Consider the following 25,808-nt stretch of genomic DNA (forward strand, 5'->3'; position numbering starts at 1 on the left):
GGAGCAGAAGAGGAAAAGATGAGAACAGAATTATTAACACGATTTGCTAGTCTGTGGGGAGAATGCAGCTAGAAGAAAGGTACCAACTCTGTAAATATCCTCCTAGAGGAGTGCAAGAATTCTATGCTGATTTGTGATTTACATGCACAGTCTCTGCCCAGCAATGATCGCTTCTCAAACGTTTATGCACAGTTGCTAACTAGTGTTACATGAACTTGATGGCAGAGTGAAGAGGACAGATTCCCAAAACAAACAAGAAAACCTAATACTAATACTGTTTTAAAATTGCTGAATTTTCATAGCTACTGAACAGCTGAAGCATATCAAAGTGAACTTATGTAATAGCCTTTGCTGAAGCAGGAGGATTCTTCTCCATACCATTCCTCCAAACCCCTGAATGACTTAAAACTTTCTCAAGCTGTTTTAAATGTATAAAATAAAAAATTTCAGCACACATATATGTAGATGCTCTTTATTTTCTGACAAGTTACATCACAAATAGTTTCCAGAAGTACAAGGTAAGGACACTTCTACGACAAAGCTCCCCAAAGAGACAGCTGGAGAGCCATTAGTATTGTCATTCAACAGTAATGAAGCATCGTTAGATATGGTTAATACAAGAAAATTTTAAACCTCTGATACTGGCTAGAAGTCATTACAGATACCACAGAAACAGAGTTCTATTTTTTCTAATTTAAGACATTACCAATTAAATATCTGGTTATATAACTCAAAATAGTACATATTCTCTTATATTCTTCTTTTTCGTATTCTACAGAAAACAGTAGCAAGCTTCTATTCATTAACTAGATACATGCCCAAGCCTACACTAAGGTAATAATGCAGAACAACGCCTTAAAAAAAAAAAAAAAAGTAAGAATATACATCAGTATTATAACCTGGAAGATACTTATCCTGAACTTCCTCTCAGGAAGAAGGTATATGCCTATTTGCCCCCACTACAGTTTATCTGCCTGCCCTGCTATATTGGGTCTTACTCAGCATGCCATGCTTCCTCCATCACGTTGACCTTCACTTCCAAATACGTTCCTCACCGAGTTGCCTGGCCATCTGGAAGGAAATAGAAGGGACATTTCCTGTACTAACAAAGTATAACTGGACTGGACCTTTGTGCAGGCTGCACTGTGGGGGTATGAAACAGGATGGCATACAAGCCAAGCACAATCTTGTCCAGGTTATTATTCTATAACCATATCCAGGATGGGTATTCTGTATGAATTAAAGCTTGGGCAAAACCTCTTAACACCTGTTTCTCCTGTATTTAAGACCTCAATTTCATCAGCAATGTTTGAAACAGACTATGCTTTTGTTTAACTTCTTAAATAATGAACAAAAGGCACACATAAGGAGATTTTATATACACTAAGAAGGCTGATTTAAAACAAAAACAAAAAACAAAAATGTAGAAACACAAAGCAAAAACAAGAGGAGGAAATCAGGACAGATGAGGAATGACAAAGATTATTTACACTGGAAAAGAGAAAGAGTACTTCTCATCATTGGCCTTATGAATTACTTTGACTCGGCTGTCAGATTCACTGTAGAAAATCACCACCCCAAAGGCAGAAAAAACATAATGGGCAAAGTGTAATATGCGAAGTTGCAGACTGTGGTCACTCTCCTGTACTAGATGTCATTTTTTTCAACCTGAAAGCACCAGTTCTCCCTGTAAATTTAAGTGGCATTTGTATCTAGTTAAATTCAAGGTTTTTTTGTTTTTTGGGTTTTTTTAATTCTATGTTCCTGAAACAACTCTGAAACATCCTACACTTCCAGTCCCCACTCAGAGACTCAGCAGTAGAAATAGTTCTCCAGTACAGTTTCTGAATACGCCTTCTTCTCCCTTCTTACATAAACGGATTGTCCTATTTCTTCTGTTCAAAGTGCCACTTTGTTCAGACCACTACCACAAATCTGCCTAATGTCTGGGAGTCTTCAGGAATATTTCAGTATTTTACTAGCAGACTGGTTTTTCTAAGAAACACTCACTTTTACTGCATATAAAACATTCTTCAACTCTTTTGATAAACACAGAAGAGGAGTAAACACACTGTTCTTTCGACTGCAGATTTCAAAAGGTGTGCGCTGGTATTGATGAATTCCTGTCAACCATGAGCAGGATACAACACAAAGTACAGAAAAACTCCCTCTTAAAACATGTTACAGAGCATTTAAAGCTATTTAATTCTGAAATCCAGACATTAAGCAGGTACAGTTGACACAGGTAATGTCATGCAGCAAGGCTATATTGAGTGAGATTTTGAAGGGGTCATTCTGAGTGTGCTACTACTGAATGTTTTGAATGATAGTATTCAGTTGGCAGATAAGATGGAAAGGGCTGGAAGTACATTGGAGGACAGCAAGAGCATTCAACAGGTTCCTGATACACTGAAGATTTAATATGAAAAACACAGTGTAATTCAATAATGATAAAATCAAAGTTCTGTGCTTGATATACATATATATAGAGAGAGATATGTGTCTGTTATGCAGACCCACATGCACTTTCCTTCCTTTCGTAAGAATAATCAATAGCACAAACATACAATGGGCAGAGGTAGGCACAGAGGAAAGGAATAATCCTTTCCATTGTTGGCACTGAGAATATAAAGCACTTCATATACAGTCAGGAAAATTTAACAGTGACATTACCAAAAAAACCCTTCGAAAGACAAAAAAACATTCTTTGAACAGTAAAAACAACAGCACTGGAACAGCCTGTCTATAGAAGCTCCAACATTAATCAGACTATAGGACAATTACATGTATACAAGATATGACCTCAAGGGAAGATGATGGCCAAAGTACCTTTCAAAGTCCTTTCCAGCCCTGCATTTCTTTTATTCTTGATACATGTGCCTGTATGAAACCAATGCAAGGCAAAAGGGGTAATTTTCTAGAGTACTTAAGCTTGACACAGTCTCCTCACCTGAAGCTAATGCTGTGAAACACAGTTAGACCAGTCTAGATTACAACTAGGGATCATGCTTTCAACTTTTGTGCTATATGCAGTCTATCTACTTCTTATATTTTAATTCTAATGTTACTAAAACTCTTTAAACCATAGCATTCAAAAATCCTTTTTGCCAAATAAGCTGTGTCTCTATAAGAGGACTTTTCAAAGGTTAGATGAACCATCTACTGCAACAGGTGTGAGTACATCTCAAGCTACATCTTTGCACTGCCTTCTGATTAACTTCAGAAATGTCCAATTATAGCCAAGCATATAAGATATTTCTGCCTCCAAGAAACAAAGTCAGACCTGGATCAAGCCTAGTATGCAAGTATAATGATGAATTTACAAATGTAAATAGCCTGTGTAATTTAATCTTTAGAAAAAGATTATCTACAAACTCAAATATGTTGTTGATCTGGAGGCTCAGAGGCAGCTTGCTTAAAATAAGTTAGTTTATGTTGACAGAGAAGAGAGAAGAATGACTAGATATTCCCTTGAGAGATTCTGGATCACAGAGTGGAAGAAAACAAGCTATAAAGTGTAAGGCATTTTGATAAAAAACATACAGGAAAATTCTGAGCTTGATTATTAAGAGCTGAAAAAAAGGCATTTCAGCCTGAAAGAAACCTTTGTTTAAATTCAGTTTATGAAAAATATAAGATGGCAGGTCTCTTATCATAATTGATGTCCAAAATTCCTGCAATTATTTCAACTCCTTCCCAATATGGCTGATATTGAGAGAAGAAACTATTCACCTCACCCAAGGAAAATTCTCATGAGCTGCTCCTCTATACTATCATCAAAATCCCTACTTTAAGCTCATGTTCTTATTATGTCATCAGAACTATTATTTTACCTTACTTGACTCTTTTCAAAACCTTTACTAGTATTCCTCTGAAATACACAGCAGCTAAGTTGTACTTCTTGCTCCCCACTCAGTAAATTTCAGACTCATCCATACTCCCAGTGTTCTGTAGAGCTCTAGCATTCCTTGTCCATCCCTTTTCATATCCTCTGATCAACTCTGCAACAATTCATTTTGTATGCAAAACGCTTCTCACCTTCCATCATACACTTGCACTTTGTTTAAAGGCATTTATCCTGATGTTAGGCAGCACGTGTTTGAGGCATTCTTTTCTGTAAGATTCTCTTTACTTTTGAAGGTGATTAACTGTTAAAAATAAAAGCCAGAGAGGTAAGAATAGAGCACAAATGTCTTATGACCTTTCATTACTGTAACCATTATTTCTCTCTCAATCTATCATCAGGCCTGTAGTATACTCTTTGGAGCACAGATCTCCCCTTCTATCTTTCTATGCAGCACCACACAGACAACTACTGAAAAACGATTATGATACAAAAAAACCTAAATCTGGGGATGGGAAAGAAGGGAATTTTGTTGCCATTGTTAAAAGGATTAAAACAATAATGTACAAGAATGTGGTTATATTCAGCAACAGACAACATGCTTTCTACTTAAAAATTATTGTCAGTGTTATCATAGGATCCATTAACTACTACATCGAAGAATAAGTATCAGAGGGGCAACTCATTCAGTTTAACCTGAGCAACATTCAGAACTGCTGCTCCACATAAAAAGAATTTAAAGATATGTTTTCATCCCAAACCAGTATGAAAATCTGAAATTTCATTAAACATGTTCTGATATTTTCAAATACTCCCAAAATGCCAGAAGCATTAAGAAACACTTAAAACATCACACCTTATTGAGACTGTGTGTGTTTGCTTCTACTTTAACTTGCATTTCTCTATTGCTTGATAAGGCCTGTTGTTCCAGCCCTTTGACTGGCTCAGCTGACCCTTAATATTCCATGCAAAGATACATACAAGTATAATTTTCCAAGGATGTCAGTCTACAGGAAATAACAGAGACTAAAACCACAACTCTTATAAGGCACTGCCTCAAAACCGTAAGATACTAGATGCAATTACAACTTTTATTCTTAGCTAAACTGGAATTAATATTTCCTTTTAATTTTCATGACTTGAAGGGACAGAATGAACAGTTGTCTTTGGCAGATACATTTGTCAACTTCATGGGTTTTCTAGTGAACAAGAATGACAGACAGAATTTTTGCCCTATTGCCTTACCCTGAATATCATATATGGTTTACGAAGTCAAAACATTCCCTGTAGGCTATCTGAAAGCTCACTACTTACTGGTCTGTAGTTCTGAATACACAGTAGATGCTTTTTGACCAAAGGTAAGTTCTGTTTTTCACTGCTGAACTTAATCATATCTACAGAAGACATTCTGACTTCAATCGTTGAAAAATAACCTATTTTCTGTGCGAAAATAACCCCAGGGTAATGTTCATAATTCATATACTATATAAATATTTATACACATGCATAGGCAATATGGTATGACCTCTTAAAGTATTATATTTATTTACAAAAACTTCTAACTGTATTACTGTTGAATGCAGTATCCAGGAGGGGACTATAATCTAAAACTGCAAAGCAACTACTTAATACATCATTAAGGACACAGTTAAAATAAGTTACTCTGAGTCACATGTTGTATTCTGACTGACAATACATTGCTATGTGCAACTATCTCTAATACTCTGATACACAAGCTACAATATTAAAAAAACTCTACAGACAGAATACCAGTATACCCTCACTTGCTGGCAATAAGAATGACTGACAAACATCAAAAGGTGTCTCCGGGAAAGAATAATATGAGAATCAACTACTATTGTAAATAACTTCTAAGAAAAGATACAAACCTCATCTTGAGAAGAGGCTGCAACAATGTCACACTATCCTCCTTTCTACTGGGAGGAGGCCCACAACAAAGGACACAGACTGCTGCCCTAGGAACACTTGCCTCACTCACAGACAGCAAAAGTGGTTCCCTAAAGATTGATTTAAATACCATCAAATAGCTTATGATCAGTGGCTACTAGCACATCTGTATTTCTCTGTCTTCCCAGCTTGTACCAAATGAACCTCACCAAGACCCCACAACATGGGACCAGCAATTCAACCTGACAGTACACAGTTTACCAGTGGAGAACTGGAAATAATTTCAGAGCAAATAAACAGCAATCTTAGCCTCAAAGAGCTAGATACCAGACAACTCGAAACAGATATTCAATTCTTTGAAAGTCAGAGGATATACATTAATGCTAGAGGGCTTCCTGAAAGAAACCAGCTTGAAGAAACTATGTCAAAGAAGGAACTTTGATACTTTTCTCATCACCGGGCAAGGAATCCCCAAGCACAGAAGCAGCATAAAGAGAGAAGCAATGATCCAAATTTGATGGGGAATGTGTGAGTGAGGGTAGTGATAAACTAAAGTGTAGAAACAACTGATGGAGAGGACTTGGATCGTAAGTCCAAGTCCAACACTTGCAGCGGTCCAAGAAATGGTACAAAAGGACAAAGACAGATTTTCTCCTTTCTCTCTACAAGATTAAAATACGTCCATTCTGCACATGTTAAAACACTAACAATCCAGAGTCTGAAAGAACAATTTTCCTCCTTAAAACGAATCACCAACACCACAATATAATACTTCTACATCACCAAAAAAGCTGTAAAAGAAGCTATCCCATTGTTCAATCTTCAGCAGTTGGCTTGGTCCGTGTTCTTGCCGCGGATATTACTGCCCACGTCCTACAATGATTTAGAAACACGCAGGCCTTCTGTATTTAAAACAATATTTGTTAACATTCTATAATTACTCTATGCTATGTAAATATATTTATGCTGGATGATGAAAACAATTTGAGATTCAGGTTCCTAACTGGAAATCAATATAATCTCTAACCTGAGAAAACTAAATCGAAAGACTAGACAGAACATAGATAACCTATCATCAAGACTGTCATATATGAACTCTGAACTACCAATATCACATTTTAAGATCTATACATAATTATCTCTAACAGGTAAGAGAATCAAAATTAAGACAGTGCTTGTAGGATATGGCAACCTGGCTGAAATTGATATTCATTAGAGTACTCTTTGCATGAATAGGAGCATTTGGACTCTGTGGTCTTTATCAGAGCCCCAGCTGGTAATGGTTGAAGGTTAATGCCTTACCCCATTCTGTTCAATTTTCTGTCCTAATTAGCCCTCCAAATCTATAGCTGTGAGCACCAAGTGTCTGTGCTCAAAAGAAACTAATTAATGCTAGCAAATTAGATCAAGTCCAAAGATCCAACAGCCAAACTCTTAAATGCTCCTTGTTAATAGGAAGTGTAGCTGTCAATAACTGCTGTTGGTGGCTATAATGAGGCCTCTTTCTTTCACTGAAAGTGATTTCATTTCTCTTTGTCCTTGTAAAAGCTGTTCCATTCCCTAATAAAAAAAAAGAAAAAGAAAAAAAAACACACACGACTAAGTTGCAGTGGTAAAGCTAGCAGTCTGACCCATTTCTTGTGATCAGCTGGGTTGAAATGACATAGAAGAAAAAAAATACATGTATATCAAATAGGGTAAGTTCCCTCCCCAAACATTTTCTTGCAAGTCCTAACACTGGTTACGATACTTAAATTTCCACCTTCAAGCACACTATATAGTCTTGTATTTCTTTTCTACAAAATCCCCTAAATGAGCTTAAGGAGGTTAATGCTGAAAGTATCATTAAAAAAAAAAAGACCACAAGATCTAGATCTCATTTCTTCAAATTTTAATTTACATATAGCTGTTCTCTCTATCCAGTTTTTGCAGCAAAACTCAATATACCATAATCCCTCTAGAGACTGTATTAGCTCACATAGTTAAATGTGACGAGAGTAAATGTTCACTGGAAGTATATAGAGCTAAATTGTTCTTCCAAAACAAAAGCTACTGTGCACAAGAACATTATATAAAAATGCATCTTTCTCTCAGAAACACTAACCGAGAAAAAACATCTAGTAATTTCTAACTAGTGCTAGATTCAGCTGCACACTATCAAAACATCTAAAGTAATTTAAATAACGGACAACAACTGCACAACATGTACAACCGTGATCTCAACAGCTTCATGTAGGGTCATGGTGCCACACCAAACATGACTGTAAATGTAATTTAAGATACAGATAATAAATACAGCAGCAGAGGATCAAACTTCCCCCCTTCTCCACCTGCAGTTTTGTTGTTGGGTTGAAATTACGTTCTTGAATTATATTTCCCCCCGACACACACAAAAATTAAGTTGCAGGTAGTAAGGCAGGATTCTTTCTTCACCCTCATAAAAATGTTATGCCAGTCTCAAAGTCTATCGATTCCTCCAACATAGCCTCTCAGGCTTTGCATCAAACTGAACAATGTGTGCGAGCAAATTTAAGAGGTTTCTGATTACAGCAGCTTAATAGAAAAAGTAACTAGGAGCTGTTAACTCACTGATTTTCATCAGTTATCTTGATCTTTTTGCTTGGGTCAATTAGAAGATCATGATATTCCTGTACACTCCTAAAATATGCAAATTAAAAAAATGTAAAGACTGTACTTTAACCATGAGACAAAGTAGGTGAGCAAAATTCAGTTATGAATCCTGCTATTTAATTTAAATTTACATCAAGCAAAAAGACCAATCAAAATTTTTAAAACGTGAGCTGTCACATAATTTCCCACTACTATTAGTCTTTGCATCTGCCAGTGTCAAACACAGAACCATGATTGTAGGTACCGAGAGGTTAATTTGTCCCAACATGATGCAAAGTTTTGCATCAATGAACAGAACTTGGCCTGTATTACAAAGGAAGCGAGCAATATTCACTCACAACCAAGTAACATCAAACACATTTGCTAAGTATTTCACGCATTTCCTTATCTGCGCTTCTGATAAAAGAGCATAACAAGATTTTTTTTTTTTTTTGAGGAAGAAATACCAAAAGCATTCTCAGGCATTTCAATGGTCAGCATCAAGTGTAGTTCAATCACAGGAATTACTTTGTTTTTATGGGCCTTGAAGTGTCAGGTGTAAGGGTCATGGTCTAGAGCAGGTGGCCCCTACAGGGACAGAAAAAATGTCAGTGACAGGACTGTTGAATAACTGCACATTACTGAAACTCTGGTTGACACTGGCCATGCTCTACTGTAGGGAAGCCTGCAGTAGTGTTGCATCCCATCATTTTCACTAAGTATCAACATGAGCCCTGAGGAGAAGCGGGCTAATGGTGAAACTGGAGGATGGGAGAAGGAAGGCTGCTTGGAAATGTCCTTTTCCAGCCACACTTTCCAAACCCGTCTTTTACAAAGCACTGCCACATATCTTAAGAGGATTTTTTAGCCATGTGAATTCACAGCTTTAATTATACACTTTGTATGGACAACAGAACCACTATAAGAGTTTGTTCCAGGGAAGGTCCTCAACTCAGCACAGGTGGACACATCATCTTTCTTTTGTTTCCCTTCAATGCAAAAGAAAAAAACCCAACTTGTCTCTTTGGCCAAGCAAGTGGATTCCTCCCATGATAAGTTTTAAGTGAGAAACGACCACATCTTCACCTTCAAAGTCACCAACAGGATCAGGTCTTCAAACATCCAAATTGTTTCTATTACTTCACTGACTCCCTAATAGCAAAACCATACTTTTATTTACCCTGGAAATTACATATAGCTCAGCTATACATTCAGCTAACTGCATCTTGGGAACCTTACAAATGAGTCATAATTGCAGATGTCATCTGCAAGTCATTCTTATGGGCTTTGAAAGGCCTAAACCCAGATCATGCATCAGTACTAGACACCAAAACTTTGAAGAAACAAAGTTAAGTGCGAGCTGAGTGCTAAAATCCCTTGTCACAAGAGCAAGATTCTTCTCCCAGCAAAAATGCTAAAGGTGAGGCGTACCTTGGGGGAGAGGGTTGTTCCTTTATAACACAACAAATAAACAAAACACAAAGTTTGATGACTAACTCAAAGATCTGAACACCTTCTTTTCTAGGATCTCAACTTCAGAGGGCTTCTTCAGAGCCTAAACCCACAACCTGTAAAAATCAGCTAGCCATTTCTGGTTTTGCTTTCCAAGTAAAGTAACCCAAATCACATTGAGCTGAGTGTACTAGACTTACAGTATAAAGTATTACCATTTGTATATTTTTGTTCAAGAGCCTTCTGTACCTAAACCCATCAAGTTAAAAGTCTAACAACCATTAACTCTGCGCAGCAGAGTATGTACTCCTGAGAAATGGAACAAACATTTCTGTATGTGTGATCAAGACCAACCAAAGTTTTTTTCAAAGCAAGTGTTCCTAGTTTCAGAGCAGAGTAGAGTCACAGAAAGCAGAGGGTGTGATGACCAGTTGAAACTGCTTGAGTTTTAGTAAGCTAAATATAACCCTTCCAATGAAAAATGCTAACTTCAAGTTCCTGAACTTTGCTATGACTTTGCTTTAAGAAATTTATTCAAATTTAGAATTTTGTAATAGGAAACTATGGCCAAAAACTTGAAGAGCTATTTAAAAGGAAAGCACTTCGCTTAAGAAATCATTTTACAGAAGCAATAGATGAATTAACGGCAGATAACCACTCCTCTTTCACTTTGGAAGCACATATATTTTTATATATCAAGGATGCACTGATAGAGGAGTATGTGAACATAATAAGATTTTGGATCAACTCCTGTGCTACTGTCTGTATAAATGCACTGAAAAATTACTGTATGATAATGGTTTCTCATGCTACTTAAAGAAGAAAGTTTTCCTTACATAATCCTCCTATCATAGCACACAATTACACACACACATATTTCAGGGGTATTAACACAGTTGTATTTATCTAATGGTCATAAAAAACATCTGTGTGTTGCAGAAAGCATGTTTATCCTTTAAACAATATTATTTTTATATCAATTTTCACTAGAATAGTGATTGAAAATTTTATACATGAAATTAATCTGCAACTAAGATGTATTGAATTCTTGATAAACATGCAGCAGTCACTAGAACAATACTGCAACAATGTGAAAAAGAGGTAAAAGTAAATTTAAATAAAATGAAATATGGCCAGGCACAAAGCTTCAACTATTATTAAAAAAAACTTACTGAATAGACACATTTTCACTTTTATTTCACCCTTCAGGTACTACAGCACCCTAACACACAAGTGCTGCAATGGGTCACCCATCTAACTATGCTAGGGTAGTAGTATCACCTCTTGAGTTAACAAAACCTTTTTTTGTTTATTTTTTTTTAAAACCTTGGGAGGGTTTTCCCCTGGATTCTCCTGCACACATGCTGGACAGCCTGTCACTACTTGGATTATTAGCTTGGATCAGCTCACAGCTCTAGGTGGTATAGCTGCAGGCTAAGGCAATGGACTGTATACAGATGGACCCCCGTGCTCATGCAGAGCACTACTGAATGTATATGGGCTCCCCATAGGGACAGATATGAACCTAGCATGATGAAGTAAATTGTAAAGACCTATACTTGTAGGATAGCTTTGTTTCTTATGCTACCAGTGCACTCATCACAATTTCCTAAAGACAAAATGAAACGAAGGCATGTTAACAGAGGAGTTGTTCAAACAAAATCAATGTAAACCAGACAAAAACTTATATTGAGAGCAAGGTAAATGAGCACCTATGCCACTTAGTGTAAACGGCACAACTGCGTACGCATGTGTGCACTCTGTAGCACACAAACCAAATCTCAGGAGTTTTGATTACTTAATTACACAGCCTATGTTCATAGCTTCTAATTGTCTATAGCATAAAGAGCACAGCCTATTTACTCTGACTAACATCCATCCCTGTATACCAACAAGACAAATTTATTCCAGGAATAATTTCACAACGGATTTAAGAGATGATAAATTCTCCTGTTCTCTAAACTACTTAAGCTTGATTTCCTGTGCCTTGCTTTCCCTCCAACACATAATAAAAGGTGCATAACTAAATAACCAAACTGATGCTACGGCCTCTTTCTTAGCTGGGATATGAATTTGGGTCTTGTTCATCTATTTGATCATAACAATTGCACCAGAAATATTCGATTTCCACCCCTGGGTTCCACGCAACTTCCACAAGCCTCATTCTCCAGAGGATGCACTCTATTCAGGAGAAAGAATTGAAATAATAGTTTTGCCTAATAACACAAAGAAAATTAATTCTGATAGCATTTTGTTTTAAAACCTATGGAGGCAAAAAAATGGAGGACCTGCAAGGGAACAGTCCACAACCCACTGCTCAGGAATCTCCAATACTGCTTGCTGCCACAAAGCTTAAGAAGCTGAAACCAAAGCCCTCTTCCTACATGGAGAAAGTCCAGAAGAAAAAAAAAAATCCAAGAAAAACAAACAAACAACCCCCCACCCACCCACCTTTGGTCTATCCCCAAGGTTAATAAAAGGAAAAACCACCCTATACAAGTAGCTTTTATTCAAAATACTTTTAACTTACATTCCTCTTTCAATAGATCACATTACCACAACAGCTTTTCTTCATTTTTCCCCAACTGGAATAGAGTTCAAAGTAAAAACTGCTCAATTACAAAAACGAATGGAAACGACTACATGTTAAATCCTTCTGACAGCACTGGAAATTATCATCTGATCCCATTTCCTTTTGGCAGATATTCCCAACCCTTTCCCCACTCGCACACCGCAAAATTCCAAGAGCACTGCTCCATTTTGTCTTTTGGCAATTAGTGTGAACCCCTAAAAAACAACTGCTTAAAAATATGCTGGTACATTTTAGCTAAATTTGACTTGGAAACATTTGTCACTCAAGGGACAGCCTCATGCTTTCTTCCATGATCTGTCTGTCAGGGATCATGAAACCCCATGAAATCAGCCTGAAACACTGAAATTCTCATTGTGACTTTTTGCAGCAGTGGTTCTCCAGTAATTCTGTTTTCTTACCCTGGTTTCTGCAATATTAGTTGCGAATGCCTTATATGTTTGTTTTCTGAAATTGTCTACTATTCTGCTCAGATTCTATTTTATTGCTTAGGTATCTCATCTCAATCAGAATGAGCTACTTCTCCATGGAATTTACTCACAAGAGTTCAATGACCTTTCCTTAACTTCCTAGGGCCTAACTTCCTAACTTCTTCTCCCTGCAGCACACCTTCTTTGAATCTCTTTCCAGTGGTCCTTTCTGTTTTAGGATCTAGATGCCAAGTAGCAAGGGCCCTCTATTGGAAGCATGCCGCTTGTATGATGTACGTGACATATATTACGACAACTCTAGAGCTCAATTTCTTCCTCTCACTCTTACATCCTTCTTACAGCAACATTCTTGGCTAACCTGGGTGTGTAAATAGTTCTATCTTTCTGGTACTCCAAAAAAGTTCCAAATCCCTTCTAGGAATATACAAATAGTAGAGTACCAGTAGCAAGTGTTGATATCCCACTTTAAAGGGCTACTCGTCCAGAACCTTTGAAATGAAAGAAAATGAAAACATGCAAAAGCAGATACATCAACCTATTTCAACTTCTGTCTAACAGCGTAGTCATTAAAATATTGGGGGATGGGGAAGGAAGCAGCTAGCAGGAAATATTTAAATAAAATTGTTATTTATAAAGATGGTAGGAGGCCCTTCCTGAAGGCTCACATGAGGCAATTCCATTTCAGGAATATAATTCTCATGTCGTTCTTCCATCACATATTCCACACAGAGATGTGAAAAGTTTTCCACCAATCATACTAAATTCCACAGCTCTCAAGTACAAGTTATGTTGGAAAATAGTCCACAACACAAAGCAGCCAAAGCCAACGTGACAGTTTTATATGCTGGTTTCACGGTGAATGGATAAGATGCAGATCATACATATTAATTCTTTGACTACTTGACTTCAGGAAAAAAAGGATTACATTCAGAACACAAAACTGAATACATCTGATCTCCGATGAATATTTGAATCTTACCTTGCACTTTATCTGAACACAGTTCCTTGGCCCTTTCTCTCATTATTTGTGGAATCAAAACATCTTTTTCTACATGTCTCAGCTTAGAATTCTCTGTAAGAGAACAAAAAAAAGTTTTTTTTCTATACATCAGGAAAGTCAATCTACAGAAGTAACATAAAACTGTTTATAGAAGACATACTATATGTGTTACAAACTAGCAGCAGAACACACTGTGGAAGTGGATCAAAAGGCAGGAAAGTCCAAGATTTAAAATTGCTCAGATACCAATATGAACATTATCCGGAATATTCCTCTTCTGCTTATCAACATGCACAATAAATAAAAAACAATGGAAAAGATTCTGGTAGCACATTCTAATTTCTTTCTTACTGAAACATGGTCTGGACACAACCTACACAGAAGTTGAGAATTACACTATAATTCAGGATACTAATATTTTTGTATTTATATTATCTTTAAGTAAAAACTATGTCTCTTTTATTCACTGTCACAAAGCTGAGAAATGTAACACATATTAGAGCATGACCTGAAATTTTTATTACTATGTGGAAGCCTTAAGTTCTAAAAAAATACACTCACCTCCAGGTAGCTGCTTTAATACACAGTCTGGGAGTTTCTTCATTGAGAAATTAAACTTAACAAGAACAAATGCTACCGCCTGAACTCTACACTTAAAGTTCCGGTGCAGCTTTCATTCAGTTCTCTCACAACAGAATTCAGTACTCAGAGCACAGTTAGTGGTTTTGGATACACTTAAATATCATGGACCACTTTAAAAAAAGCATTGCATTTTGAAATCCACTCAATTCAAAATCAAAAAAGATCAGAATTCATCAAGGACAGCTTTACTTCCTCGCTTTTGAGTAAAAAAAAAAAAAAAATTTAATGGACATTTGTTCAGAATATTTTATAGTCTGATACAGTTATATCAAATACCTCAGTTTCCTCCTCAAACATACTATTTAGCCTTTAATACTGAGGTTATCCTTCAACATAGCATCAGCTGTGATGCTCAGCTTACCAAAACTCTATACTGTCAGACATGCTATTACTTCAAGTGACAATTATCTCATTTAAAATTTCATATTAAAAAAAACTAAATTAAATGAAGAAAATTAAATGTGATGTACCAAAAGTAAGGAAACTTGACCAAAATCTATGGTACCTTGCTGTTTCAAGTATTACTTATCTTTCAGAGTACCTGCAATTACTTCTAGATGAAAAGATAATGCAGAGACTAACATTCCTCTCTAGTCAGTCATAGCTCACCATTTTTTAAAATTGGCTAAGGCTGTGGGGTTAGACAATATTGAATCTGTGATATTTGCTTTTATGCTCTAATTTTCATGACTGAGATAATACATTTACAGATAAATATTGTTCATTTTAGCTTTCTTTGGAATATCAGTTCAATTACTGTACAGAGAATATTTATTGTTATAGACAGCACGAAGCAGTCATAATTTTTTTAAGCAGGTTCCTAAAAAGCAGGACAAATCAGTTCAGCTGAATGCCATGGCAAAAAACAGCACCAGAAAGCTATACTACTCAACTCCACTTTGAGTAACTTTAATCAAAACAAGTCAGCACTATTGCAGCCCTGGCCTCTCTCAGTCCCTGTGACGCTCCTTCCCCTCTGCCCTAACAGGTATGTTCTGCAGCCCTATGATGAATCTACCCCTCCGGTGAACTAGAAAGGGGGAAGCTCATTTGGTTTAAAAGTAAGTAAATTTTTTGGCAGGCAATTTTTCAGCTAGATAAATTCTCCAATTCAGTTCACTTTACAACTTCATAAACAGCCCAAGAGAGGGAGCTGTGTGAGGCTAGGAACAAGTGGAGGTAAACCTGGCTTTCATCAACAACACTGGCTTAAACAAGCTCAAAACATAGCCTACGTCTCCCCCTCCACACACCCCCAACAAGTGCTCAGGGTAGGCAAACACTAAGCTGATCTATGGGTCTGGATACAGGCAAACAATAGGGTTGCTAGCTGCCACCAAAGGGAAGATCTGGAAGCACCCCTCTGCCCTCACCCACCCTGATCATATCAGCACTAGTACCAATTTAACCATACAGTGAGCAGCCAGTTCAAGGCAGAAACCTAACTCAAACACATACAAAAAATGTTTCTCAGATGGTCTATACTTTAAAGTAACCTGATCTAATTATCAGGGTTCTAACAATTACTTCACTTACTTAAGAAATGAAGAAATACTTACACCTCGAAAATACTTAACCATCAGTATCTAACTGAGCAGTTTAGCTAGCAAGTGAAATGCAGATGAAATCCTATTTTGACTACAGTAGTGTTATCTGCTGCTCAGTCCAGAAGTCAGCGTAGACATTACTGTGACAACTGCGCCTCCAAATTTAAGCTCCAGTTATAAGAAAGCACCTTGCCTAGCATAATGTGGCATACTTCCCTGCATCAAAAAAATCACCATAAGAAACTGTTGGATTCAAGTGGTGGTACTGAAGAAACATACATGCAAAAACTTGATTAACTGAAAAAGTATATTTCACACTGACTTCAGATACGATAAAAAAAAAGTCCAACTTCTAGCACACAACTTTTGGTCAATATAGATGATATGCTACAGAAACTCCAAATTGAAGTTACCAAACTGCAACATAACACCTCATCAAGATCAGATTTTCTTTTCTTTGTATTAAATAATCCAAAAGTGGAGTCCTCTGCATCAAGAGGTCTTTGCATAGTTGGAAAACACAGCAGATCGTATAGAAACTAATTAGGGCCTGGAAAGAGTAGCTGGATTTCCCCTGTTGGCACGGGCCACTAGAAGTAACCACAGTTCCCACAGCAGCAAAGGCACCGGACTCCAAAGCAAAGAACTCAAAGAGCAAAAGCAAATAGGAAGGCAAACGAACGCTAAAAAGGAAAGAGGACAAGGACTTCCTCCAAATAAAGAGAAGAACTGTTAACCCTGAACAGTCAAAGAATTATGGAGTTTTGGTTTTGCTCCAGTTAAATACCTTATTTTCCTTTAGATTATTCAAAGAAAGAAGTGCATAACAGACTAACAGCAATGATTAGCCATACTGATACTATCACCAGCTCAACAGGGACCACAACCCACCTGTGCTCCAGGGAAACTCCTCCTTTTTAGTCCCTTGTTATCACACTGGCAGAGGTTGAAATGGAAATGCAGGAAGGAGAGGACACATCAAAACATAGGGCATGTCCAGTAAGAAGAATCAAGAAGAGAGCTACAACAGTAATTCAAAGGTAACTTACAGAGGAAGCAACAATAATGTAATAAAGAACATTTGCAATCTTCACCTACAGTTTTCTAAAGAAAATTTATTGATAAATATCAGTTTTTAAAGTCATGAAATATAGAAACAATTCAAATCAGCTTATAATGTCTAGTAGGTAGTTTTATGCATCTGGATGCAACCACCTCTCCAAAGAGCTCAAATGTTCAGTTTGGGAAATATTATATCTACTGACGAATTCAAGTTGTAATGTCCAAAGTACTTTAACATTCCTTCTCGCTTTTAAACTACTGTTTTACGCTTAAATAGTACTTTTTACTCTAGGATCTTAAACCAATTTAGTGAAGTTGGTATCCCTAGCACCTCTGCAAAAATACTAAAGAAAAACAAGGAACAAATATTTAACTGCAGCTAGAGGAATATGTTTGCATGTGGAGCATTTCTTATGGCAATGTACAAGCACTTGGAAAAAGACCATCATCAGTCCAACCTAATCAGCTCTGCGGTAACATCATATGGCAAGAACTTTCAGAGAAACAGCACCTCAGAAGCAAAACTCCATCACAAAACATGAGACAGTCAGCCATGATGTGAAACCACCAGTTCCTTTTGTCTTTTTTCAGCAGTATCACAGCTTCCAGAATAATATTTTTTTTCCTTTTAAAGCTTACTATTCTGCACTAAGAAAGACATTTCTTATTCTAATACCAGATTTGCTGCAGACTAGTCCCTACAGAATCTGCATTACAACTTTGCTGCTTTGCTAACTGTTGTATTTTCTTTTGAAAACATCTACAAAATTAATTATCTCTACAAAATATTTGGAAAATATTCCACATGCAAGAAGTCTGTTCTCCTACAGTTTACCTTTCTCATTTGAAATTTGGTATCTTTGCTTGCTGTCCACACCCTCCATCTACTTTGTCTGGTCTTCTGGAGAGTCTACTTAAGATGATCATGGCTTTTCGTTGCAAAGCAGGCTAACACACTACCTCTCTCTCAGCGTCCAGCAGGCCAAACAAATATTAGCAGCAGCTCTTCCTCCTCCCTTCCACAGCCATACATTGGGCATTAGAGTAACTTACATGTTTTTGAGGTGCTACTTTTACCTTGCATTCTGTTGTAATTTGCTAGTACCATCAAAAGTTACAAGGGACAGACTGATGAACATAACCTAATTGAGCAAGGATGCTTCTTTGGGAAAAATCAGACTAAATACAATTAACAGTAAATTTAAGTATTTTGTACAAATATACACAGAAGCCAGAATTTAAAACCAAATGCAGTCTTGCACGTGTTAAAGCATCAAAGTCGCTGGCTCCTAAAAATGCAAATAGTGAGCGAGTCAAGGAATCAGTGTGGTAAAACTAATGAACGTTTCCTGAAGACAGGAAGAGATCAGAACATTCCAGAATACTGCCATTCCTTGTGGAGACGAGCAACAGAAGAGACGATAAAGAACAGGTCAAAGGTATAAACTGATAGTTACCAGAGTAAAAGAGTGAAGGGAAGAAAAATTACAAATAAAGTGAGCGCCTCCATGAAAGAGAAACTGTTTTCCATACAACTGCAGCCCAGTGTAAAGAATTAACGGAAAGAGAGATAAATTACTAAACTGGGACTTTTCCTATTCAGTAAAACACTAAAAACATTTTTTAATTTTTTTTTTAAATACAAATAAAATCTGTGGGTTTTGGCAAATCTCAATGTTTGAAACGGTTCTCTGGTTGAATACAATATATAGGGCACAAGACTACAATTGTAATAGTTTTCTGTGGTTGATTAAAACCCTCAGCTGCAAAAACTATTTATTGCCTTGGAAAGCCAAGGACCACAGCCCTGGTTTAACGGTTTTCATTATTTTTGTAAAAATGAAAAAAAAAAATCAGGAAATACATGCATCAATAGGAACCAGAGTGTCATGACCACTAGAACAGAATACACCAGAAATTCACTCTGCATAGAAGCTGGGGAAAAAGGAGACTACTGGAATACTCTCCTCGCTTCCTACCTGCTAACCACAGGGCCCAAGACAATCTTGAGAAAAGAGGACCATAGTGTAGATCTATGCAGTAGACAGCAGGCCTTTAAGGAGACTAGAGAAGGATGAAACAGAAAGCTGCTTTATAGACCCAATAATTAAAGGGTCTGTACCAGCTTGTCATATCAATTAGATGACTATTAGAAAAAGGGGATATCGAGACAGAAGTTTTGCTAGAACAGTGTCCTGAGAAAAGTCACATTATTTCCCTTCCCCACTCAGAGTTGTCACTGACCTTATTCACCCTTTTGTCACTACATCCAGCTGGTAGTTTATGGCTCTGCTCTCATATCTCACGGCGACTACAGGTAGCAGGGACACAGATAACACGGAAGAATTGAGATAAACAAGCATGGAGAAAGTCTGGACCAGAATCCTTGGAAGTACAGTCTACTGACAACTGAATATCCCTGCTTCATAAGAAGAGATCCCAGCAGCTACTTTTTGAGCAAAAGTTATTCATTTCAGGAACTAAGGTTGCAGCTTGCCAAATACTTCCAGCTGCCACACAACACCACAACTAGCAGCTTTTCCACAGTTGACTATCTTCCTCCCTCCACCAGCTAGTTCCTACCACCACGCTACTTAATCCCATGTTTCAGTGAAAAGGTTCAGTGCAAGCCAATGCAATTTCGGAACTGATATGGATGGAAGCGATCAGGACAAAGAAAGGAGGGGAAGGAAGAAAAAAGGCTATTTCTCAGCTGGATCAGCTCTTGAAACGGATTCATTTTATGGCTCCTTAACTCTACACTCTGAGTGGTATTGCTGCTTTAATTTCTGCTTATGCAACTTAAGGCACTCCTCAAATTGCAGCCATAAGCACTATGAATTTCTTCTCTCCTCCCCAATCTTCTGTTTTGCTAAATAGAAGTAGGAAAATACAGATTTGTCTACACAGACATTTACGGAACCCTCATACCTTTAGCATCCAAAAGAAGTGAATCAAGAGATTCCAGCAACACTGTTTTTGGTACAGGCAATTTTCATTAAACAACTTGTATTTTGGATTTTCTTAGTACATTTTATCTATCGCTACTAAAATAAAGACCAAAGTAGTACTTTAAACATTTCAGATGTTTCATTAAGCAACACAGGATAAATGAAGAACAGGGAAAGTTTTAATGAATGTTAGATTTTAAAATTTACACTGCCGTCTGCTATAATACTTCACCTCTTTCTTGAAGCCTCAGTTATATCAATCTTTGTATTTCAGCTATGTTATTTACAAGCAAAAAATGCTACAGTGAAAGTTCAACCAAGCTGCAAGAAGCAAAGTTAATGATGCAACACTCTTCAAAATATTAGAATTTTAAGACCTAAGCCTTGGCTCAGAAATGTCGTGGCACAAAGGTGACTTTAAAAAAAAAAAAAAATCTTACTATTCTTTTTTACTACCACCTGACATCTAAGGCAAGCAGTTGTCAGAGGATGGTTACAATACAAAAGGCGTCTCAGAAATCTAAGAAATAGAACTTAAAAAGTATTAATGAAAATTTCAGCAGCTGAAATAAAAGAAATAGAGTTATTACAGGTAAGGAAAGAAAAAAAAACCCACAACACATACGCAGAATTCCCATTCTTTAACTTGCACTGTGTTTAAAGAAAATATCATTCTACAAAGCTGTAACACAGTTCTTTTCCGGGAAAGGAAGATCTTGCCTTCATCTGTGACCATCCTACTTCCTTAAGTTAACCAGTCATTTTCTCCTTTTTCCCATATGCAGATATATAGTATAAACATTTAAAGTTGTTATGATGGGATAGACAATGAATAATAACTTTATAGCTATTTAAGTTATGTAGATGCATTAGATTTGAAGATTTTGTTACTTTTCATATCACTTAAAAATTATTTCTGTGTGTATAAATCCACTCCATCCCTAAGTTTTGTTTTAAAACACTGTGCTGTGATATAATTATAAAACTCCTTGAAAAGTATAGTTTTATTAGTAACAGAAATAGCAATACAGTGTTAATTGCAGGCTTACTGGCAAACATGCCTTTCATAATCAGACTATTGGTTCTAAAGGTTCAATTTTCTAAACAAAACACTTCCAAATTATTTTAGTATTCTTGTAAAAGCATTTTGAATGAGCAAAGGTAATTGCAGAAAAAGAAGACATTTAACCCCAAATTTTGATCTTCTTTATTCTGCCTAGTTTATCCACTTAGTATTGATAAAGCTGTTACCAACCTTACATTAATTAATGCTAATTCATGTGCATATATGTGCATCATAAAAATATTTACCAAAAAAAAGTTTCCATCATTGAATATTTTGTCAAATACTTAAAACCTCTTTTCTAAAATACTAAATCACGCTGAATTGAATGTATTTAGGGAGAGACCCATTAAAGTCATGCAAAGGGGGGGAAAAAAAACAGATGTTTCTAAAATTGAAGGCTTTCCTACAATTGTAATTTAAAATAATGCATATCTGAATGCTTCTTACAACCTAATACTTTAAGTATCCAATCCTGTAACAGGCTGCTGTGCCTCTACTGCCAAGAAGTTCAATGGGGCCAGAGAGACAAATAGTTTCAGCATACTGGTTTCTAACCTCAGTCCCACAAAACCAAAGGTAATGGGTGCTATCAGTTAAAAACATCCAATGTGAACTTACTGACGACAGATCAGGAACAAATATCTGTATGTGAAACGCTACTGAGCTTGGTTACTTCATTTGCACATAGGTGTTAAATTATAAAAGGACAACATAAAAAGCAGTATAATTGAAGTGACATAACATACGTGATATTCTGAAATCCTAATTCAGAAACAAAAGAGGCTGACCAGTGCAATTTCTCTATGCAGCAATAATATTTTTTATTTAAATATATGACTAAATATCTTTCATACTTAAAAAGTTACAGATTTTGAGATTTTTCTAGCCAATATATCATTTTAAATTAAGATGGAGTACAGGGATGACAACACTAGGGAAAATTTCCAAAGCTTTAACTTCTCACCATTCTATCATCACCTCAAAGTCAATTTTCACCTTTTTCACTGGCTGAATTTGTTATCTTACATTTTGCTTTGGGGCTCATGTGTTCCTGCAATATGGCAGTACTGGATTACAAAAATACCGACAAGCCTGTTTGCTAAAAATGAACAATGGCTATATTACAGCAAGTCTGTAATATCTAGAAAGGAAAGGAAAAGCAGACCAGGCAGAGCATCCATGTTTGTTAACTATATATGCATTGCAACTGCCCCTATATCTACTGAATAAGTACAGCCAAGCCTGAAGTTACTTCTGAAGATCTCTGACACAGGTAGATTTTTACACTTCCAATCACATAGCAAAGCCACTTACAGGGCCTAAAGGACTAACTGCAGACCAGGGCTTAATACTTACTTCTGAAAACAATGCAGGTTCATTAAAACCCAGCCTGAATTACTGTTCAGGTATGACAGACCTGCCAGCTACAGAAAACAGGGTGTGAGCAACCTAGAAGAGGAAAACAAACAAAAAAAAAGCCTAAATCCCTTCTGGCAATTACAGATAAGGTTTCTGGACCTCATTCACCTGTAACTTCTGCATCCATGGTTTTAATCAGCAGTCAGCACATACAATACAAATGAATGAAGGCCTAAAAATCTTGGATCTGATCAGAACACACCAGTAATAATTCCACCTTTCAAAAGTTACAGGGAATGAGGTGTTCTGGCACAGAAAAAGGTTGAAAGCCTTTGGGTTGCATTAACACAAGGACTGCAGAGCTTATACTGGATTTCCAACTCTAAAGAATCCTTTCAGACTGGACTACAGCGCATTCCTAATTAAGACAGATAAAACAAAGTAGTATAACACAAAGTTTTGTCAAAGGACTTATCTATCAATTCATTTACTGGATGCAATCACCCAATAACACAGTCACAGAGACTCCTCCCACACAAATCATGTTATTCACAGCTTCCACATCCTGAGCTTCAGAGGGCTCCTTGATCTTCACTCCCTGCTGCCTAACAAAGCCACGAGAATATCTGCAGCCACAAACTGAAGCATCAGCCACGGTAACAATTTAGTAAACTGTAATTCTCCCTCTTTTTTCTCATATGTGAGCCAAGAAACAGTTAACAGTGATGACATTTAAAACTACCAACACCAGGGTATCTGAGTTAACACCTTACTGATACGAGCAGGGCAGCTCACACCTCTCACAGCTATTGTTCCAGTTTCTCTAAAACTCACTTAGACATCTCTGCTTTCAGTTCACATTCTGGTTTTCATCAGAACCATAACAGCCAGGGACTGATTGGGGGGGCAGGAAGAAGGTAAGCTAAGATACTGGATAACAAGGTAGCAGATTTAGATAGGTGTCAGTAAGCAATGCTACTGCTTAGCAGATGAATCTGAGCACTGGTGTCACGTAGCATGCACCTGAAGTACATCCTCAGCAGCCCTAATGCAGCTAAAACACAAGTACAACATGGATTAGGAGGGACAAGTCATGTCATGACAGCCATAAATAGGGAAGCAGAACACTGCTTTGGGAGCCACCCTTTTTGCTATATGCTGAAGCTAAAATAGCTTATATTAAGCTAGTGTAACTACTACCAACTTTTTCCAAAGGAGAACTGGGAGCAAAATTATGCTGTGGATGAACAACCACCAGGTGAAATCCAACGATAAGCTTTACAACATTTTCTTAATTTATTAAAAAAAAATACTTAGATGAGGCTTCAATAAAACGAAAGGTTGATTACTGCATTCATATCTTATTTGCAGGGCCGAGAAAGCCAAGGCTCAGGCCAGGTTTCCATGGGAAACCGAGCACCCGGCGTTGGCCAGCACACTTCAGCTCTGGGAGAGCAGGGCCGCAGGCGTCGCCGCCGCTGACCACCATCTCCTACGGGCGTCCCGCCACGCGGCGCTACCCGGGCGACGCCAGCTCCCCGCTGCAGCTCGCCTCCCGGCTACCCGGGCAGGGCCGCGGGGCCGGCACCGCGGCGGGCAGACGCCGAGCAGCAGGTAACCTCGGTATTTTGCCGCCGAGCCCCCCCCCCGGGCCGCCTTGAGGCGACAGCCACGACCCCGCGGAGGACGGGGGGCGGGGCAGGCGCCGCGCGGGGGGCGCGGGCCCCCCCGCAGCCGGGCGGGCACCCGCGGCGGCGGAGCTGCGCCATCGCCCGGCTACCCGCCGCGGCGAGCCCTGCGCGGTGACCTTTCTCGACACCTCCGCGGTGCCGCCCGCTCTTTTCTCGACCCCGCTCCGCGGCGTCGCGTACTAGGGGGCTGGCTGGGACCTGCGGACAATCCCCACGGGAAGCCCTGGCGAGGCGGCGGGGGCTGCGCAGGCGGCGGCGGCGCGCCCACCCGCTCCCCGAGCCCAGCGGCGGGGCTTGGGGGGGGGGCGGGAAGCGGGGGGCGGCTCCGCCACGGCCCCCTCCGACTCGCCGCATGTGCAGTCCCCGCGCGCGCTGGCGGGCGGCGGTGGCGGCCGCCCCTACCTGCTGTGCCTGGGGGAGGCTCCATCTGCGGCTCCACGCCACGGCGGCAGCTGCGCGCACCGCGGAGCCACTCCCGGCCTCCCCGCGCGCAGGCGCGGCGCCGCTGAGCCCGCCCCTCTCCCGCACCGCGCCGAGGCCAACGGTGGGCGCGCGCAAGGCGACGGGAGGCCAAGCCAGGCGAGCGCATGCGCGGACACGCCGCGCCGTACGGCGGGAGCCCATGCGCATGCGCCGTTGGGGGTGGGTGCTGGGCAGGTGGGCGGCAGTTGGCCGTTGTGTCGCGGTGCGCCTTGGGCGTCAGCCGCCAGAGCAACGTGCAGTGACTGCGGCCGAGGTGGCGCTGATGGCGGCAGTCCCTGGGAACCGCTGAGGAGTCCCCGCGCGTCTGGGTAGAGGTGGCACCAGCCTTTCCGGAAGTCACAGGCAAAGGCCTCTGTGGGCCTAGTGCCTGGCAGGTGCCTGCGGGCCTGGGGTGGTGCAGCCTCCGGCCCAGGAGCGCTCGGGGGTTCGAGGCTTCTGTAGCAGCAGTCTTGAAGGAGAAGATGAAAGCAATAGTAGTGGCCATTTTCATTAATTAATTGGGTTATTTTCTTCAAAAATGACTTCCTGGTGTCTGGGCAAGAGTCCCTGTTTGCTGTCTCTACATATCTGGGGTTGAAGCTTGAGGGAGGGAGGAAGGAGGAAGTATAGTGTCCCAGCAGAAACTCTGGCAAAATAGCGTTCTGGAAACTTGTTGGCATGCTTCAGTCTAGCTGAACAGGGGAGTTTGGTTATTCTGGACCACAGTTATTTATGCCCTAGGATTTTTTTTACACCTGTCTATGTGGTTCAGCACAAAGGCCTGTAAGTATCTCCACTGTATATTGTTTTGTCAGGGTCCTGTTTCATTAGGCATTGCACAACTAAGAGAAGGGCCTTACTGTGTAATACATAATAAATGCTAGCAACCAAAAGGTAAGAGAGAGATGCTTTTGGTATGTTATAGAGGAATAAATATGGACTAGTAGCTGCCTCGTTGTTCAGTGCAAAGGAACTGAGTTGTAAACATTACATTCTCAGGTAAGTGAGAACTCCAGGAGTCTTCCCAAACCACCTTATAGTATAGACCTTATATGTCTCCGGAGGATAACATAAGCAGTTGAGAAAAAATCAATAGCAAGAAATTTGATGACAGTTACCGTTTATTTATTCTTAGAATGAGTTTTTATTGAAGTAAAGGTCTGAAGATCAGAGTCCACACTTACTGTTTTTCA

General features: G+C 38.9%; 1 protein-coding gene and 1 long non-coding RNA gene across 3 annotated transcripts in view; both read right to left on the reverse strand.

The window, feature by feature from the left end:
- The window catches only part of CMC1 (C-X9-C motif containing 1), a 51,137-nt gene extending 26,382 nt beyond the window's left edge, over nucleotides 1-24,755 (reverse strand). For both annotated transcript variants that reach the window (XR_010387606.1, XM_026112660.2), the window contains exons 1-2: nucleotides 24,556-24,755; nucleotides 13,815-13,907 (exon numbers count right to left, since the gene is read on the reverse strand). Coding sequence is in view for 1 of the 2 variants with exons in the window: in XM_026112660.2 (XP_025968445.2) it covers nucleotides 13,815-13,907; nucleotides 24,556-24,742 (280 nt within the window). In the remaining variant the exon portion in view is untranslated. The remainder of the gene's footprint in view (nucleotides 1-13,814; nucleotides 13,908-24,555) is intronic.
- LOC135327461 (uncharacterized) lies at nucleotides 997-12,465 on the reverse strand. Its single transcript, XR_010387608.1, has 3 exons — nucleotides 12,345-12,465; nucleotides 4,039-4,148; nucleotides 997-1,071 (listed from the first exon to the last, which is right to left on the reverse strand). It is a non-coding gene; the product is annotated as an uncharacterized LOC135327461 (long non-coding RNA).
- Nucleotides 24,756-25,808: the final 1,053 nt, after the last annotated feature.

Source organism: Dromaius novaehollandiae, chromosome 2 (genome assembly GCF_036370855.1).
Source record: "Dromaius novaehollandiae isolate bDroNov1 chromosome 2, bDroNov1.hap1, whole genome shotgun sequence".
NCBI lineage: Eukaryota > Metazoa > Chordata > Aves > Casuariiformes > Dromaiidae > Dromaius > Dromaius novaehollandiae.